Below are 18216 nucleotides of genomic sequence, written 5' to 3' on the forward strand. Positions count from 1 at the left end.
TCTATACATCTTGATGTTGAGATGACCAATTTGAAGATATTTGGGCATCAAAACAACTTCTTCTAGTAAATTTTTTTGAGGTGGGCTCTAATTTGATTGTTTAGAGCCTCGGCGCTATATAACTTGTTTCCTTTATATATATACCCACCTCAAAATTTCACTAGAATAGGTTGTTTTGATGCCCAAATGTCCTCAAATTGATCATCTCGACATCAAGATGTATGGACATGAGAAAAAAAATAGATTTCAAGTTTTGGAAATGGCGCATCTTCTAGTACATTTTTAGACTATCAGTTTTTAAGATTTTCAAGTTTTCATAGATCTATTTCCAGTATTGGAACCACATCTCTCACACTATTTGAAGGTGCGCTTGACTTTGATTGTTTAGAGCCTCGACTCAATACAAACCGATCTAAATCCCATATATATTTTGTGGATCTAGACCCGATCCGATCCATTTTTCACCCTAAATAACAATAATAATCTTTATTATTTTAACATTTTTCCAATTAATTGGGATTGATTTCTCAACCCTAAATCCTAAATAATATGAAAGATAATATAAATAAGAAGCGATTAGAGAAGACCCAAAATTATTAATGCTTAATAAGCTTGATAAAAGATGGGTCTGATAACCAACATCAAACTCCTGGCTTGGGTTGGCACCTCTCACTTGGGTTTATGACCGTTAAAAGGGAGAGCGCAGCAGAGAGATAGAGCAGGCCCACTTCCCAAGAGACTCAAGAGAGAGAAGATGGCAGCAAGTTTAAAAAAAAGTAGAGAGAGAAAAAGTAGCAATAGAGAAAGAAGAAACAAAAACCAAAAGCTATTTTTTTTTTTTTTTTTCAACCCCCCATAAGAGAGATGGGTTTCTAAATCTTTCCTTCCTCTTGAACCAAAAGAATTATAAAAGAGAGGAAGAAAAGGATACTCCTCACTAGAGAGCTTGCCAAAAATTTGAAAATAATGGAATTTAATTTTTTTAAAAATATTATTTTTGTTTTTTCACTCTCTGGGGTGAATATGATTTTTTAATAATTTACAGAGACGACAGCCAGTACAAATGTACCATTCAGGCACCTAAATAATTGCCTCTAGAGTTTGCCCAGTTGGGAAGCTCACATCTAAAAGCCCCTCACTTTCTCACTCTTCCCATATTCTTTTTCTACACTCTACCTTTCTCTCTCCTCAGCTGTCTAATATTTCTCTAGATCACCCATCATTTGATGCTCATTCTTCATCTGTAGCTTTTTGCAGTCATGGCCTTCATCCTCTTACTCATCGCCATGGCTTCTTTCTCTGGTGAGCCTTTGAGCCATTATATTTTCAGCTTTATTGGTATTTTTTTACTGTAAATTTTTTTTGGGGTTCTTATGGTGAGTGGTTCTTGTTTTTTGAGCTCTAAATATTATGGGGTTTTTTGCATTTGATGGTACATATTCACTTGTTGGATTACATTGGTCCAATGGTTGGGGTTTTGATTATCTCATTGCTTCTATTTCTAGGAGTCCTTGGCCTAGAAAACTTTGTAGCAGAAAACTTTGTAGCAGCTTTGGATATGATATTACCTGTTAATTTGTTAATGCATTGGAGTGCAGCTACTTGGGTTTTAGGCTCTTGTTCTCTCATATGTTTTCAGGTTTTTTTTTTTATGAAAAAGGAGTTTTGTTTGGTTTCAAAATAGGAATTTTTAGTTGGAATATGCAATTCCTGACACTGATTATTGGGTTTTTGTTGCAAATATTGGGTAGGACTTAAAGTTGCCCCTTTTATCCAAAACAAAGCTTCCATCACAGGAAAATCTCTCTCTCTCTCTCTCTCTCTCTCTCTCTCTCTCTCTTTCTCTCTCCTTTGTGTGTGTTTCTTGTGATTTGTAAGAAAAGAAATGGTGGGGTTTGAAAATATCACTGTCTAGTTGGATTTGAGCTCTGAAATATCAGTTTTTGGGGTTCCTATTAGCATTTTGGTGGGAGATTTAGAAGCTGAAAGCTAGGGTTTTGGGCTATTAGATACAATCATCATTCTTCTTGCTGGTATATAAGAGTTGCCTAATTTTTAATATTGCTATTTGGAGTTTTGTTTAGCTATGATCTTACTCAAGTTACTTCAGCTTTCTTTTATTTTTAGGATAGGGATTTTGAATAAGCTTAGAATGGACTAAGTTTTTAGGGGAAAAAAAATAGTACTTTTTGGGATGATTTTTTTTGTTCAAATGATTATTTTGGGCACTTGGATTTCATTTGGGGCGATGATTCTAAAAGCTATTGAGTACTTGAAAGTTGAAATTCTTGATATAGCCAGTTTTTTTATGAGGTTAGAGAGCTAATCTTAGCAACCTCTTACTGGGTATTCATCTACTTTCTTTACTTTAAAAATAGGGTTAACCTTAGCAACCTCTATTATTTGCAAGAAGTTAATTAGCTGCAATTTTTGTCACTGAACTCTCTCTCTCTCTCTCTCTCTCTCTCCTTCTCTCTCTCTCTCACTCACACATGCACACATGCACACATGCACTGGTATGTGGTAGGAGACTAGGAACAATAGTCCAATTTTTTGTATTGGGGGTTTAGGGTTTAAATATTAGCGGATTGTTTTGGGATGAGATTATTTTGGGTTTGCAATCCCAAGTATTGGGGACTTGGGGTTTTTGTTAACCCACCCCTTTGATGTTTTACTTGTTTCAGTTTAATGTTAAAAAAAATAAGTAGCTGTTATTATCATTTATCCCTTTGATTGTAGCCTGATTATTGATCCCTTAATGTAGCATGATTATTTGTTGGCCATATTTGAGTTTGTGAAATGGGTTTCAGGGTTCTTCCATGACCAATCAGGATGTAACATGAATTTTTTGGTCTTCCATGTTATTGGTTTTCTTCTTATTGGGTCTGTAGGATAGGGTATGTTTTTTTGCTTGTGATAATAACCCCTGATAGTTATGCTTCTGAGACTAATTATTTGGATTTTGAAGCTTGATTGATTGGTAGTGCACAGATTGGCTACAAAGGTCTTGCATTTTGTTTTCCTCTCCAGTGTGCGACAAATCGGCCAGTCCAACTCGGAACCGGCCACTGGCCGAGATGGTTTTGGCCGGGTTAGGTGTCTGCCTGGTTATTTTATATATATATATATATATATATATATATATATATATATATAATGCTAAAAAATAAGGGATTTGTTTGTAATGTGTTTTTGAATGTTTTTTATTATTTTGGCAAAGGTTGGAATGTATTTTTGGCTACTAATACTTATTTTTATGTTTCATTCTTTTTTGGATTATTTCTTAAATACTCCTACGCACAAATCGATTTTTTAAAATCCTTTTTTTGCACTACTGTTCAACTTCATTTGGATGTGGTGTTTAATTATGCTTTAAATATATTTTCATATTTTTTAGAATGTTTTGTTTTCTTGTTTTTAGTTCTTTAACACTTTTTGGCCCGCCCAGGACATGACCGGTTAGGTCGGGTGAACCGGCTGGTTTCTGAGCTACTCGGACCGAGCCCTTGGTTGGTTTTTGGGTCTGGTTTGATTTGTTGAACATTGGTCCTCTCTCTCTCTCTCTCTCTCTCTGGTGCGCGCACACACAAATTGGGGGTGTGGAGTCTATCATAACTATTGTTCTCAAAAAAAAAGAAGAAAAGAGTATCATAACTATGAAATTATGGATATTCTGAAGTATTTCTCAGTTTGTCTCTCTGGAATTTATTTGTCCGAGACTTCTTAATGGCTCTATAAATACTTAAGTTTAAGAGACTCTATTTTTCTCTAAACGATATTCTCACTCTCTCTCTGGGGGTAAGTTGCATAAAAAGTAGATTTTGGGTTTTTTTTTTATAATTTTCCCTTTTATTTACTACTACTGGCATTTAATTTAAGTAGATTCTCTCTCTCTCTCTCTAGGTTCATCTTTCTATTGTTTCCTTGTAGCTCTTTATTGAGTTCTATTAGATCCCTAGAGTATGAAATGTTCAGTTTTATCCCTTCTGGCTTGTTAGGTTTTGATTGACTTATCCAAGATATCTGTGTGTATTGGGTATGCAGTTTTGGTTTTACTCTCTCTCTCTCTCTCTGTAGCTTTAGATTGACTTGTACTAGTTATGAATGGGTATGAGAATAGGGGTCTCTTTCTCTTTCTCTCTGTCTGTCTGTTTTTAAAATTGTTTGTTTTTGGCATATGAGCAGTTGCTGAAGCAGTATGGTGTGTGTCTAAGCCTGGTGTATCAGATCAAGCCCTGCAAAAATCACTGGACTATGCATGTGGTGCTGGAGCTGATTGCACTCCTATTCTTCAAAATGGCCCTTGCTATCAACCCAACTCTGTGGGTTCCCATGCCTCTTATGCTATGAATAGTTATTTCCAAAGGAAAAATGAGGCAGGAGGCTCTTGTGACTTCAGTGGAACTGCCACTACTACCTCTAATGATCCCAGTAAGCCTACTTTTTTCTCTCTCCTCTTGTTTTTATAACCATTTTCTCACTCCTGCTTTCTCTCTCTTCTTTCTATGGCTTCACTTACTGTCACTGTAGGAATACCAAAGAGGAGGATTGAGTTTTTTACTATTTTGTTCTTATTTTGCTATTTGCAGGCTTTGGTTCATGCACCTTTCCTGCAACACCCAGGTATGGTCGTGAAACCCCCCTCTTTCTCTCTAGAATTTTACTGTTGTGATTTGGCTTTGTTGGGCAATGTGACCTCTCTCATATATTATCAAGATTTTGGATTTTTTAATTTACTAACGTTTTTGGTGTTAGCCATTATTGTGATCTTCACTGATTTATGGGGCAATTTTTTCATGATGAGGTCCTTAGGTATCTCACTGTTTATGAGCTTTTTGGTGGGTAGTTTTCTATAATTCCTGTTACTAATTATGTTTAGTATCTGACTCTATATATGGTTGGGTCCAGCTCTTGGGTTTTTGTCATTTTTCTCTCTTCTAATGAGTGAGAGTTTCAATAATCCGGGTCGTATTCTCTTTTGAGAAAGTATAGTATGATTCTTCAGGGGCATAGTTTATTTCTACTCTCACGGGTAGAAGACCTATTTGGGAGGATTTTTTTCAATCTCATAAGTAATTAGCATTTAAGAATTACTAGATAATTGATCTGATAAAAACAAAATTGAAACTTGAGTTCGTACTCGCCATCTAAAAATTGGATGGTCTCTATTTAATCTTGATTTTATTTTTTTTCAAGTACATAGAGGGTATATTTAGGGAAATTCTTCATTGAGGTTAATCTATGGGTTGAAGAGGTTACATCCTCCGAATTTAGGTTCGGAAAATTAAGTCTAGGTCGGAAGGAGTAAATGGACATTCTACTCCCTCTCAAGTAGAATAACTTTTGGCTTCTCTTTTTTGTTGGGCTTTTAATCCTTGCCTTTTTATTACTCTCTCTCTCTCTCTCTTGAAAGTTTGGGTACTCTCTCTCTCTCTATCTCTATCTTTTGGGTACTACTGTGTCTTGTTTCAACTTTGGATTCTCCTCCTTTTTGAGTGTTGGATTTCAAGTTTGGTTGATGCCTCTCTCTCTCCTCAGTTTTTGTGGTCCATCTTTTGTGGACACCCCTTTCTCTCTCTTGTTTTTTTCCTATGTGAAAAACTTTTACCCCCCCCCATCTTTTGTGGACACCCCTTTCTCTCTCTTGTTTTTCCTATGTGAAAAACTTTTACCCCCTCCCATCTTTCTTTGTGATTAAAGGAGCTGGCATTCTCTCTGTTAAAAGACCATTTTGTCCCTTTGCCCATATACCCTCCAAATCTTGGTAGACGTTGATGGAGCAACCACCTTGCTGATATTTGGTCTTGCTAAGGACCATTTTACCGCTGCTACCTTACCTGGCAAAGACCATTTTGCCCATTAAAAGTTCACATGGATTGCTTTTTTTTTTTCCCCAAAATACCCATTTGCTCTTGATCCACTGCAGGGATCCCTTCCACCCATCTTTCCTTTTTATGGAAAGGAAAAAGTTTATATAAGGTTGCAACTTGCAACCTTGAAAATGTAGAAGTAAGGTGCTCCTCAAAATTCCATTGTAAAAAGTTGTTTTGATCTTGGAAAACTTTCTAAATGATCTATCTCGATATATGAATATGAAAAGAAAAAAAATGTTTTGAGTCTTAAAAATAGTGTATCTTGCAATACATTATCTGGGCTGTCCATTTTCCAGATTTTCTAAGTGTTTATAGATTTATTTGGTTTGGACTATTTTTGGAGTTTAAGATTTTATAATTAGAGATGAGAATAGATTTGTCAAGCCATGCGAGGAATTGTTTATGCCAAAATTATACTAACCTTATGCAAACGTTTTGCCCTTTGTGGAAATAGACCGTTTTGCCCGACTGGCAAATTTACCATTCCACACCCCAAGTGTCTCTCCAAAAACAAACCATTCATCCCACCAACCCCGAGAGCGATCGATCCGAGCTGTCCATCTCTCTCTCAAAGACTGTTTTTGATTGTGCAGTGCTGCAGGGGGGACCACAAGTACAACAACACCAGGAACAAGCACCACTCCATCAACCACCACAACCCCATCAACCACCACCACCACATCACCCAATTCTTTTACCCCCACAACTGGAGTAATTGGAGGTATTGGAGGTGGGGTGAACACAGGCCCAGGCCCGTCAATTAATGACATGAACTCTGTTAGCCCAAGGGCAAAGTTGGAATTTTCCATGGCAGGATTGTGGGCCCCAGCACTAGTGTACTGGGCCATGGCAAGAGGCTGAGTTAAGAGGTCTTGTTTACTTTTTGGGGTGGTGGACCCCACCATTATTGCTCACTGGAGAGAGAGAGATGCCATGACCACATGAATGGTGCTTTGAAAAACACTCCAAAAAGAGACATTCCTTAGAGGAATGCATGTTCTTTTTCTTTCTTTCTTTTTCATTTCTTTTCATTTGGGTCCTTTTGTAAGAGGAGTTCTTGATTCCTGTGGGTGCTGGCTTGGCAGCATGTGTATGGTGGTTGCAAGAATCTAATCTCTCTCTGCTGTTTATCTTTCTTTTTGGGGGGTTTTGTTTAATGTAATGATGTTGTATGGTTAGCAAAGTGGGCTGGGAGATCAGGCATTAATATTAGTATTTAATGAGAATTTAGTACTTCTTCTGAGATAAATTTATTTTCGCCTTTTTCTTTATAAATTTGATTATTATTTTGTTGCAGTATTTTGTCTTGTCTCTTATGTGAGGGGTCTATTGAAAAGGTTGGCTAATATTTCTGTCATTTTTTGTCTTCTACTTTTGTTTTACTTTTATATGCTTTTTACCCATTACATGTGCATGGGTGAGTTGTGCGGATCAAATTGTGTTTTGTATTCATCTTATTCTTCAACTGCCCAATCATGTCTCTATTTATCCTGCAATAGAATTGGACTTATCGGCTACCCAACATTATGTTATCATAGCAAAGCTACATCTGCTTGTTTCATAATGCTTTTAGCATTTGGTTTGTATTGAGGTGAGCACTGGCCTCTCTCTCTCTCTCTCCCTCTCGTGGCATTATGTCCATGTGCATGTTATCCTTTTTCTGTATTCCAACTCTGGCAGACCAAGCAAGGATTCCATGGCCACGGTGGATTTGTATTCCTCCCCCCTGGGGGTGGAGAGAGAGAGAGAGAGAGAGAGAGAGAGAGAGAGACCATTAGAGTGGTGGAGCTGTGAAGAGAATGAGAATGACATGTTAGCTAGAACAGGACACAAAATGTGGTAATGAAATTGATAAACAGGGGAGATGAAAGTGGGGCTTATTTTTCTTAATTATTAATTTGCATGAGTTCTAACATTTTTTCTTGTGCACCTTGGTCTAGCACACCTCTTCGCTAAATTTTAGCTCAAAAGGGTTTCTAAAAAATTACAAGTGAAAAGATTTTTATATACACTGGTCATTGGAAGTGCTCTAATTGAATATGAGCTGTTGGTTTACACTTTTCAATATGCCGGCATGCAGACATTCGTTATTACCGTATATATAGCTACATACACAGAGAATACACACACACATGGCCGGACCTGGTCAGTATGGATTTGGACCCAGGTCAGGTTAACCCGACTTTTATCATCCCTATTTTGAGAGAGAGAGAGAGAGAGAGAGAGAGAGAGAGATTCCAATAGTAAATGGGCTTGTGGACAGAATGGGATATTTGTGGAACAGTTACAGAGGAATCTAGCTCATAAAGTATGCATCATAGACAAATCTCAAATAACTCTATGCATGCAAGTGCAAGCACAGTCTATTTTCATTTCACATTGAGAGAGCATCCCTCAGTTTCTTTAACGAAATCCATGATAAGCTTAGCTGCCTGACTTGGCTTCTCCACGTGAGGAATGTGGCCACAATTGGACATTAGATAAAGAACAGATTCTTGTATTTCATCATGCAATGTCTGCAAAAATTGACACTTGGTTAGAGATTTTATCCAACTCGACCATCTTTAGTGAGAAATGCTGCTGTTTCCTTCTGAGCATTTCTTATTGGAATCCATCAGACCCATGAACCTCTCTCTCTCTCTCTGTATGTAGGAGGAGTGAACTCACCTGTGCAAGCTTGCTGCTGATAATATTGTCCTTCTCCCCCCAAATAATAAGAGTCCTCTGTTTCAGCTGTGGGATAAGACTGTTGCATAAGCATTAGCAATCCAAAGTGAAATGTAAAAAGTATTAAGAATTCTAAGGGTAATGTATCTCCTTCCTTCTCCAACTGCTTCTCCTATCCAAGATTTCTTTCTGCTGTAAAGGCCCAGAACCCCACCTTCTCTCTATACATCCAAGTTGGGGACTTTTTGGAAAGAGAATCAAAGAACAGAGAAAGAGAGAGAGAGAGAGAGAGAGAGAGAGAGAGAGAGAGAGAGAGAGTGATGCTTCTTTGCCTCACCATGATGTATAGTTCCCACATGCACTATTTGACCATGAGAACAAAAGCTTAGATACTTTTAATCTAGAACTCAATCCCACACAGAGTTGAGCAATGCAGAAAAAGTACACTTTATCCAAAAAGAAAACATGGATGAGAAACTATGGGCAATCAACTTTCCCTTCCCTTGCCAAACAAAAGAAGGAAAAAGAAAGAAGACAAATATTATAAAAGGAAAAATGATTTTTGAATGTTCAAGAACTATAAACAAGTCTATACAAACATAAAATACTTGGAAGATTCTATGCTCCCATAGGTGCAAATTGTATATTTGCTCCCTTGGATAAAGCCCTAGCAAGGAATTATTTTCTGGACCCTAAATTGTGGAGATGTGACCTACTCAACCTAATGACCGGCCTAAAAGAAATTCCATAATGCACTCTACAAGTGAGTGGAAGACAAATTACACCCTAGGATTGAGCACAAAAATTTTCAAAGTCAAATCTAGTCATATAAGAGCTCAAAATCTTTTTTTTTTTTTTTTTCAAAATTATCCATCTAGTGATTCTAAAGTGGATCCCTATTTTCATATCAAGAAAATCTTTTTGAGTTGGCCTTTTGCCCAAGGCAGCAAAAGTACAACTTCCTCAATGTGCTCCCGTGGGAGCATAATACACTCTTTCTGTAAGACAAATCTAAGAGTCTTAAAAAGAATAAAAAGGAACAAGGTTTACTGGTCACATATATAGAAGAACATAGGCAAGTTTGAAATGATAGACATAAGTGTAATAAATAAAAAGATTGGGCCCACTAGTACATCTGGTAAAGAGCCTAGGATATACAAGTCCTCCAGATTACATGAAAGCCATTATCACGAGGCTCATCACCAACCAATCAATCGTTAAATGGTGATAGTGAGGGGGTGTAACCCACCATTGGAGTCGCACCATGTTCTGCCAGGTCCCACTTTACCTCCATCATGGATAGGATGTTGGTGATCCTCATGACTACGGAATTCAAAATGAACTTTCCATGGTCATAAAAAAAATATAGTATATTCCCCCAACGTCTAACGGCTCTATCTTTAATTTAGCTGATGGGCGGTCATATTTCCTAATATACAGACCAAAAGGAAAATAAAAAACAAAATCTATCCATAACTTTAGAGTCAAATTGAAAGATTCTTTCCATAAGAAATACAATTTAGAAGGAATATTAAGTATATACCAAAATACAATGGAGTATATTATACAGTACTCCGAAGGGGCATGCACCTTCCTCATAATAGACTTTGCAGATTACCATAGTGCTGGATTGGGGCACTTGGGTCGGTGGTTAAGGAGGTAAGACTGCAATTTAATATCAATGGTTCCAATGCCAGTGTTTACCAACCCAAAATAGAGATTAACTGTAGTGTTACCCACTGGGAACTCACCCTGCTACAGTTAATCTCCACTGTCATAATTCGGAAAAGTTGATGGATGCCCCTTTGGAGTACCTTGTAAAATTCTCCATTGAATTGTGGTATCTTTTGCACAAAATAAATAAATAAATAGACTACCTGCTTTATCTGGGCAACAACATTGTAGCCCCCACTAAGCATAAAATCAAGGGTTGCCTCTTTCCACCAAGGAAAGAGGCAGTGTAGGCAACCGATCTAAAATAGAGAAAAAAAATCAATGAACGAAAAAGGAAAGTTAGTGATGTAGGTTGTCCAATAGATGGAACTTGAAATTAAATGTGATCTTGATGGGCAGTTGAAGTATACATGCAATCTGGTTTCATTTTGTAAGAGCAAATGAAGCTATAGATATCAATGCTATACTAACAAAATCATAAATGGAGTATAAAATCCGTGTGTTTATTCATTTATTCATTTATATTGAGTATACACAGACGGGTTTAGAATGGAAGAGCCACAGCTTCTGAAACATGCTGAGAAAATATTATCCCCAATTAGCCATAAAATCACCTGTCAAGGGCTGCCCTCAACTTTATCTCATGAAGCTTATAGAGTGTTTTTTTTTAATTTTATTTTAAATTTTTTGAGGCAAATGAATATTACTTGCATAATTAGTTTCTCAGTCATTTAACATGTAGTAGATGACTAATAGATCAATGTATTATTTTTGGGAAATTACATATAATGCCCTACATTAAAGTTTCTACAGAAAGGATTCCCTCCACTAGTTTTGTTATTACACCCAATACCTTGTCATTGGTTTTAGGCCATTTTATATAAAAATGTCCCTCACAACCAAAACGCATAAAAATTAGTTTAAAGCCCGTTTATGGTCTTACTTTTTTCCCAAGGTCAGTGCGGAACTAACCTCGGTTCATAAAACATAAAACATAAAAAACACTTTAAACTAATTTTCACGTGTTTGACTGTGAGACACATTTTTGTCTAAACTGTTCCAACAAATTCACCATTGGGGGTTCGATGCAAAGGAAAACACTATCAAAGTATTGGGCATACCAACAAAATTAGTGGGGATTCTATGTGTAGAAACTTTAGTATATGAGGGTTTATGTCAATTTCCCTCTTTTTGTTAGAAGTTTGAGGAATATGGCATCCCTTTCATCTTTTTCCATAATTTTCATGACCGTGTATAGTTTTCTCCATGGTCCCCTAGAGTCAATGGGTCTGAAGTTGTCGCACCCTAAGTTTTATGACACTAAAATTCCCGAGATGTGACAGTCTATTAAAAAAAAAAAAAATTGTTTGTGGTAGAGAGGCTAGGATTCAAATTTGTTTTGTTCTTTAAGAATAGACTGTCCCATCTCAAGAATTTTAGTGTTATAAAACTTGGGGTGTGACACAAGAGCTGGTGGAGTCCATTCAAAATTTTGGGCATTCAAACTATGCTCTAGCCTATGAAACTCTTTCATGGCCTAACTTCAACGTTATGTGATTTAAGTTTAAAAATTCAGCCACTATACCTATCACAAAAAAGAGTCAGGTATTATGATCCAGTGAATTAATTCGAAGGTTGATGTACTATTCGCTTTGCAATGGTCGAGTAAGTATGGTGAACATATGGTGAAAGCATTATAAAAGCATACAGAGTGCAAGCTAGAACCAATTTCTTCACTTTGATCGTTAGGTGCAGTTCTTTGAAATGAGAGAAGAACTCCACTTACTCTAGTCCAGTCCAAGAGAGAGGACCATGGTACTTTCTTAAAAATCAATGAATTTGCATATAGCCGCAAGGGGGTGCTCTTCAATATGGAAACCTGATGCAAGACTTAGAAAAAATTAACCACAAAATTAACAACGTGAGATCAATTTTCATTTAAGGTAAGATGACAATAAATGTCCCCGATGGAAAGGTAGGGAAACATCAAAATTTTCTTTCACGATAGTGAAGCATCCTAGAAGATTGTGCATACAAGACACATCTATAATGATAACAAAGCACCAAAAATAAAGCAACTAACCGCAGCATATGCTACCATCCTTGGTAGCTTGATCAAATGTCCTACGCCTTCTGCATAAACACTCGCATCTATCAACACCAAATTTGAGACCTGTGCGAATGCAAAAATTTCAGCAACTCCGGAAAAGCATGCCATGAATGGAATATGACAGAAAGATCACTTTTACCAGTTCAAAGGTAAAAAACATTTCCATGTCATAATGGGAGTTAAACCCTATTTACAGGAAGCACTTCTTGATAAAAATAAGGAACCTGTTTTGGTGTAAGGCACAAAAAATTTCAAAGGAATGGAGAACAATTATATATTTCAAGATATAAATAGATATCTAGTATATAAATACACGCACCCACGATTGGTTACAAAAAAATCAATCATCAATGGAAGAAAAATGGAAAAAAATAGTTGGCTAAGGAAGCAAGGCAACGTTTATGTTACATGTGCCGCATTAAAATGGAATGGCCACAAACAGTACAATAGGCGCATGATGCATGTTACTCACAGCTTCTGGATGGTTAATGGCAAAGTCAATTGCAACAGCAGCTCCAAGGCTTGGGCCCACTAGAACCATGGGTCTTTTAATATATGACTTCCAAAACTGCATTATAGAGTTTCAAAGTTCAAACTAATTAAGCTTATTGAATGCCCAAAGGCAACCATTGATGAATGATGACACCATATGATAAATAATGATCCATTGAACCCCCCTCCCCCAAGTCCAAGTCCAAGTCCATGAGAGAGAAAAACAAAAAACAAATTGAATCAGTGAAATAAGATCATGTGACACAATTATTTCCATGCTGCTATGCTAATTGGATTGATAGTCTAATCTAAGACTGAATGTAAAATACCAAGTTGTCCACTGGAAATCACTAACAGAATGCTGGAAAACGATAATTACTACAGAAGCCAAGCATTCATAACTTTCAAAATGTGCTAGCTGGGCATGAAATATGGATGTAACAATACGTCATTATATGAGCTACATAGAGACTTCAATAGTTTCTTAGGATCCCCCACTCTCATTACATTAATAGCCATCATGAGTAACATGATATGGTATGGAGTATATCGTTAGCACAGATTTGGCCTTAAAACACCAACACATCCATACCAAGCCATCTTTTAGAATTTGTGTTTTGCAAACATTCATCTAATGTGCAAATAAGCAGTTTTGCTCATCAGAGTGAAGCCCTCAGAACTACTGAGAGAAAGTTGATTTGAGACCTTGAGCACTGTTCATAAAACCAACCGGGTCAACCAGGTTACTTGGAACCAGCCACTGGCCGTGGCCGGTTTTGGCCGTCTAGGGTGGTCAGCTAGTTGACCACCCTAACTTAAAAACAATTTAAAAAAATCCAAAAAAAAATAAGAACTTCGTTTGCAATAAGTTTTTTAATGTTTTCTATTGTTTTGGACAGATTGGGTAGTATTTTGGACAAATATTTATTTTTACATTTTCCCATCGTTTTTGGATTATTTCTAAAATGCCATGGGCACAGTGATTTATTAAAATCCATTTTTTCACTACTTTAATCGCATTTGGGTGTATTTGTTTAATTATAATTTAAACAAACTTTTCATATTTTTTGGGATTTTTTGAGATTTGTTTTAGATTTGCTTTTTACCCTTTTTAGCCCTGTTGGGACCTGCCCCGTTAGGACCTGTTACTAGGACTGGTTCCAGGTTACTCGGACCTGGCCAATGGCCGGGTTCCAAGTCTGGCTAGTGCAATCGAACATGTCCTCAAGCAAGAGCCACTAAGGTTAAGCCCAAGACTTTGATTGTATGTTGGATCATTTCTTAAGGCTTGCCCAATCAGCACTCAACCTTGCTCCCCAGTATGAAGCATTTTTGTAAGACATGGGGACAATTATTTTGGTACCTGCGGTTCCTTAAAATCTTAGGGGTAGGGGGATTGGGTTGTTTTGTCTTTTGGGCAGGTGTATAGATTGAGGTTGTTGCCTCCTCCTCCATCTGAGGAATTCATTTCAAGATTACAAGTGTTGTGCTCCTATTCCCGCTGTGTCTTCAAAGTGCAGGGATTGTTAAGGACAGCTTAAAGAATTTTGACATTCTCTTGGGTTTGTTCAGGTCTGTTTCAGCAGCTAATCTCTTAACTTGCGCATCATTTGGACCACTACACAAAAAAAAGTCACTTCTGATGGAGATTTTCCCTGTTGCAACCCTAAGGGCCAAATGGGATGGCCAAAACAAAAAATTTTCAGCGGGACCTTCTCAAGTTTAGATTCAACTTGTGGTCAGGTTCAGAATTATGATGACTTCTTGCAGTCTTGCTCACAAGAAGCTCCAATGGAATTTAAGTAGACACAAAATTATTCAAAAAAGATCGCATGTTTTAAAATTCAAGTAGCAAATTTAAGATGGGGATGATTATGAAGGCAACTTGATGAGCTTAGATGCACCGCTACCAAGTAAGATATTTATGAGCGAAGCGTAGTCACAAAAAACTAGAACTTGATGCAAATTGAAACAGACAGTAAAACCAATCACTGTAAGGTATAAATCCAACCTCTAGGATGCTAGAGGCATAGCATGATGAACCCAAAATATTTAAAAGGTAGCCATAATACACACGACATTCCCAAACAAGGAGGCTGCATCAAGTCTCCAAAGTTTCAAGAATTGGTATGTTTGGAGTTTCACTCTTGTGACTGAGAGGTTTCCCATTAAACCCTACAAGTCATTGCTTTTAATTTTTATGTTTTATTTTTTATTGAGACTATATATGTCACTGTAGTAAGCACGAGAGAAATTTGTAAACAAAATCAATGGTGCTTATTTTCTTAGAATTCTGATGCCATATAAAATGCCAACCTCTATTGCAATGTAAATATTACTATCGAAATGGGTTTAGCATAATGTAGCACAATAAATGGAACAAGAAAGAGAAAACCTTAGGGTAAGTGTTGGCAATAGAACAGATATAAGTAAACCAAGATACCTGATATAAATGTTCGCGCTTTGATGCCACGTTGCACGATGGCAACTTTTCTGTTACAAGCAAACCAACAAACAAGATAATCCATGATCTAAATGATAATATTTCAACCACCAAGGTCTGTCAGAAGACTTGTCCTACTTTATCATCTCAACATTTCAATTTTGCCTTCCAAACTCTAATTTTAGCAAGTTACGTTATAAGAAGCAAAGAATATAATCCCAACAAAGATGTAAAAGGATGTACCTAAATCAGAGAAGCCCCAGCCAAGGATGTCCACCGCCCATGTCTCAAAGAGAGCATCCTCTAGCAGAGGATAAGCATATCTCCACTCTAAGCAAGAGCTGAAGAGTCCAAAAAATAATATGGTTGAATTGTAAAAAACAGAGGAATTGTTGGGGGGGGGGGGGGGGGAGCAAAAGACAGAAAAGGGAATTCAATCATTATGGGCACTTACCTATCAAAACCATGGAGCAAAACAATTGGACTACTTTCTTTCTTCAAATATGGCTTTACACAGCTACTCATAATACAATGCTCTGTGAAGCTAGTCTAAAACACGCAATAATTCAAGAATTCAATTAAAAAACACCATAAAATATTCAACTCACCTAGGAACAACCAATAACATTATAATAAAATAAAAACTAAACTACCCACAAAGAGGCTAGGAAAAACGAAAAACCCAACAATGTTACTCTCTATTTTTGCAAAGAAAACCAGTCCTTTGACACCACAATCTCTGTTATCCAGCATATATTCTCTTGTAATAAGGTTTCACATAATAACCATAAACTTTAATACCAATCCATCTTCAAACTGCACAGAAATTACACAAATAGCTATTTTCTTCACCATCATATAGCAAAATGCACTGCATTCTCTGAAAATTCATGTATATGCAAAAAACAATAGAAACTGAGAAGATTACAAGAATCCATATTTCATACATAGAAATTATGCAGTGTATAAAATGCATACTATCCTTTTCTTATCGTAAAATACATAGGCAATGGAAGATGCTCATGTACAAAGGCTGCCAATGCATGAATGGAGCTAATGAATTGTAATTGAAAGGAAAAAAGGAAGAACATGAAAGCTAAGGAGTTGTATAAAAAGTACACAGCATGCGAATGTAAACATGTAAAAAGTCTTGAACCTTAACCGGGAGCCTGACTATTCTCTTGGCCATTTTTATGGCAGCTGAGTCTCTAATGGTTTGAACTTCTTTGGGGAGAAATGTGGGGAAATCAAGCCCCTCCTGCCATGAATTTTGGCAGTTCATTACTCTTGGAGGTAACCGAAGTGAAACAAACATCCTGAAACTGAAAACCTCTCTCTCTCTCTCTCTCTCTCTCTGTATGTTACACAGAGTGAGAGAAAGGTTGCTACTGATTTAAGTTAAAGAGAGAGTATCAAGGAATGGAGAGAGAGAGAGGAGAGAAAGAGGGGATATCAAGCAGAGAAATGGAAGCAAGCCAGAGAGAGCAGTTTTTTTTAAAATAAAATAAAATAAAGAAGTTAGCGTTTACAAATAAACCCCAACAACACGCTTTTGTCCAATCAGGCCAATCCAACATTTTCTCTCATTTTTTTTATCAAAGGAAACTTTCTCAGCGAAAACCCCTAAATATAAAAAGCATTTTTTTTTTGACAAAACTACCCTTTCCGTACAAAAAAAATTATTTTTGGCCGGACATTTACGTGGCATATGTACAATACAAAAAGCCATATGGGCTACCGGACTGCCATGAAACCATTGCCGAACCTCGTTAAACTAAAAAACATGTGAGATCACATGCATTCTCTGTCGGATTGCATTGTGTCGAAGAAAAATGTATCGAATCACTTGTTTAATTTGCCGGACCGCACTTTGTCTAAAAAAAAAAGTGCCGGAGCATGTGCCTGTTCTGTCAGACCGCACTTTTATCCCGATATAGCAGTGCCGAACCGCACTTTTGTCTAAAAAAAAAAGTGTCGGAGCATGTGCCTGTTTTGTGGGACCACAGTTTTATCTCGAAACAGCAGTGCCGAACCGCACTTTTGTCTAGAAAAAAAGCGCCAGAGCATGTGCCTGTTTTGTGGGACCGCACTCTTATCCTGAAATAGCAGTGCCGAACCGCACTTTTATCTAGAAAAAAAAGTGTCGGAGCATGTGCCTGTTATGTGACCGCACTTTTATCCCGAAACAATAGTGCCCGAATCGCTTATTCAATTTGCCGGATCACGGTTTTGACAAGAACGAAAGTGTTGGACCGCATGTCCGTTCTGCCAAATGGCAATTTTGACCATAACTAAAAGTATCGAACCACTAGTTTTGATTACCGAACCGCAATTTTAACTATAGTTTTGACTAAATGAGAGAAAGAGGAGAAAAAAACACAAGTAAAAGGGTTAGGATAGTTTTGTCTTTTTTTTGTTTTTGTATTTGTATTGGGGGGTATTTGTTAAGCTAAGCTCTCTTTGGGGTATAAAATGAGAGAAACAGTTTGGCTTGGGGGTAAGTCGGATAAGACGTGTTCCCTTGGTTTTTTTCAATTTTCCCTCTAATAAAAAAGCCGAATTTCTTCATTCTCGTGGTTTATATACGACCATATCAAACATATGCTCTTGAGGCTCATCGCAGTTGGCATGGTACGGTTAATTACTGGCAGTTGGCATGCGGACGCCTAGGTCGGTTTCAAGGTGCTTTCTTTTTCAAATTTTATCACTGTACTTGATTTTGATGTAAAATGTTATTAGGGTTATCTCCAAATCTATTTTTATATTTAATTATAAAATTTTAAATTAAAAAAATAATTAAAATCAAGTAAGTTTATAAACATATAAACTTGAAAATAGATTGTGTAGATAATATGTTGTAAAATGTACTGGCTTAAATTTTTTTTATTTTTTTAGTCATATATCTCGATAATGAGATGATCAACCAAAATGCTTTTCAATATTAAAACTATTTTTTT

The 18216-nt window shown here is 36.9% G+C and overlaps 2 protein-coding genes across 11 annotated transcripts; one reads left to right on the forward strand and one right to left on the reverse strand.

Annotated features, from left to right (window-relative positions):
• The first annotated feature begins 1111 nt into the window (after positions 1-1111).
• LOC18428040 (PLASMODESMATA CALLOSE-BINDING PROTEIN 1) lies at positions 1112-7122 on the forward strand. Its single transcript, XM_011622814.3, has 4 exons — positions 1112-1302; positions 4186-4431; positions 4590-4623; positions 6467-7122. Exons 1-4 carry the CDS (start codon positions 1260-1262, stop codon positions 6732-6734), a joined length of 591 nt encoding a protein of 196 aa, XP_011621116.1. The 5' UTR covers positions 1112-1259; the 3' UTR covers positions 6735-7122.
• Positions 7123-8108: 986 nt separating this feature from the next.
• LOC18428038 (alpha/beta-Hydrolases superfamily protein) lies at positions 8109-16856 on the reverse strand. 10 transcript variants are annotated; one of them, XM_006837078.4, is made up of 10 exons: positions 16416-16856; positions 15714-15808; positions 15503-15600; positions 15260-15309; positions 12797-12892; positions 12298-12387; positions 12001-12093; positions 10418-10513; positions 8541-8606; positions 8109-8389 (listed from the first exon to the last, which is right to left on the reverse strand). In XM_006837078.4, the coding sequence occupies exons 1-10, from the start codon at positions 16572-16574 to the stop codon at positions 8243-8245; spliced, it is 990 nt and encodes a 329-aa protein (XP_006837141.2). In that variant the 5' UTR covers positions 16575-16856; the 3' UTR covers positions 8109-8242. The 10 variants fall into 10 exon arrangements, with proteins under 10 accessions (XP_006837141.2, XP_011621115.1, XP_011621113.1 ...); XM_011622813.3 differs by having other exon boundaries at positions 8541-8619; XM_011622811.3 differs by lacking the exon at positions 12001-12093.
• Between the last annotated feature and the right edge of the window lie 1360 nt (positions 16857-18216).

This window comes from Amborella trichopoda, chromosome 10 (genome assembly GCF_054954075.1).
Source record: "Amborella trichopoda isolate Santa Cruz 75 chromosome 10, AtrichopodaSantaCruz75HAP2 v2.0, whole genome shotgun sequence".
NCBI lineage: Eukaryota > Viridiplantae > Streptophyta > Magnoliopsida > Amborellales > Amborellaceae > Amborella > Amborella trichopoda.

What these genes read in the sequence shown, in the direction of transcription:
- LOC18428040 (XM_011622814.3), top strand. Translation starts at nt 1,260, where the DNA reads ATGGCCTTCATCCTCTTACTCATCGCCATGGCTTCTTTCTCTG. An exon ending in TACTACCTCTAATGATCCCA is followed by an intron (nt 4,432 to 4,589) that starts GTAAGCCTACTT and finishes TGCTATTTGCAG; the next exon opens with GCTTTGGTTCATGCACCTTT. An exon ending in ACCTTTCCTGCAACACCCAG is followed by an intron (nt 4,624 to 6,466) that starts GTATGGTCGTGA and finishes TTGATTGTGCAG; the next exon opens with TGCTGCAGGGGGGACCACAA.
- LOC18428038 (XM_006837078.4), bottom strand. Translation starts at nt 16,574, where the DNA reads ATGTTTGTTTCACTTCGGTTACCTCCAAGAGTAATGAACTGCCAAAAT. An exon ending in TTGCTCCATGGTTTTGATAG is followed by an intron (nt 15,601 to 15,713) that starts GTAAGTGCCCAT and finishes TGGACTCTTCAG; the next exon opens with CTCTTGCTTAGAGTGGAGAT. An exon ending in AGCGCGAACATTTATATCAG is followed by an intron (nt 12,893 to 15,259) that starts GTATCTTGGTTT and finishes TCTATAATGCAG; the next exon opens with TTTTGGAAGTCATATATTAA.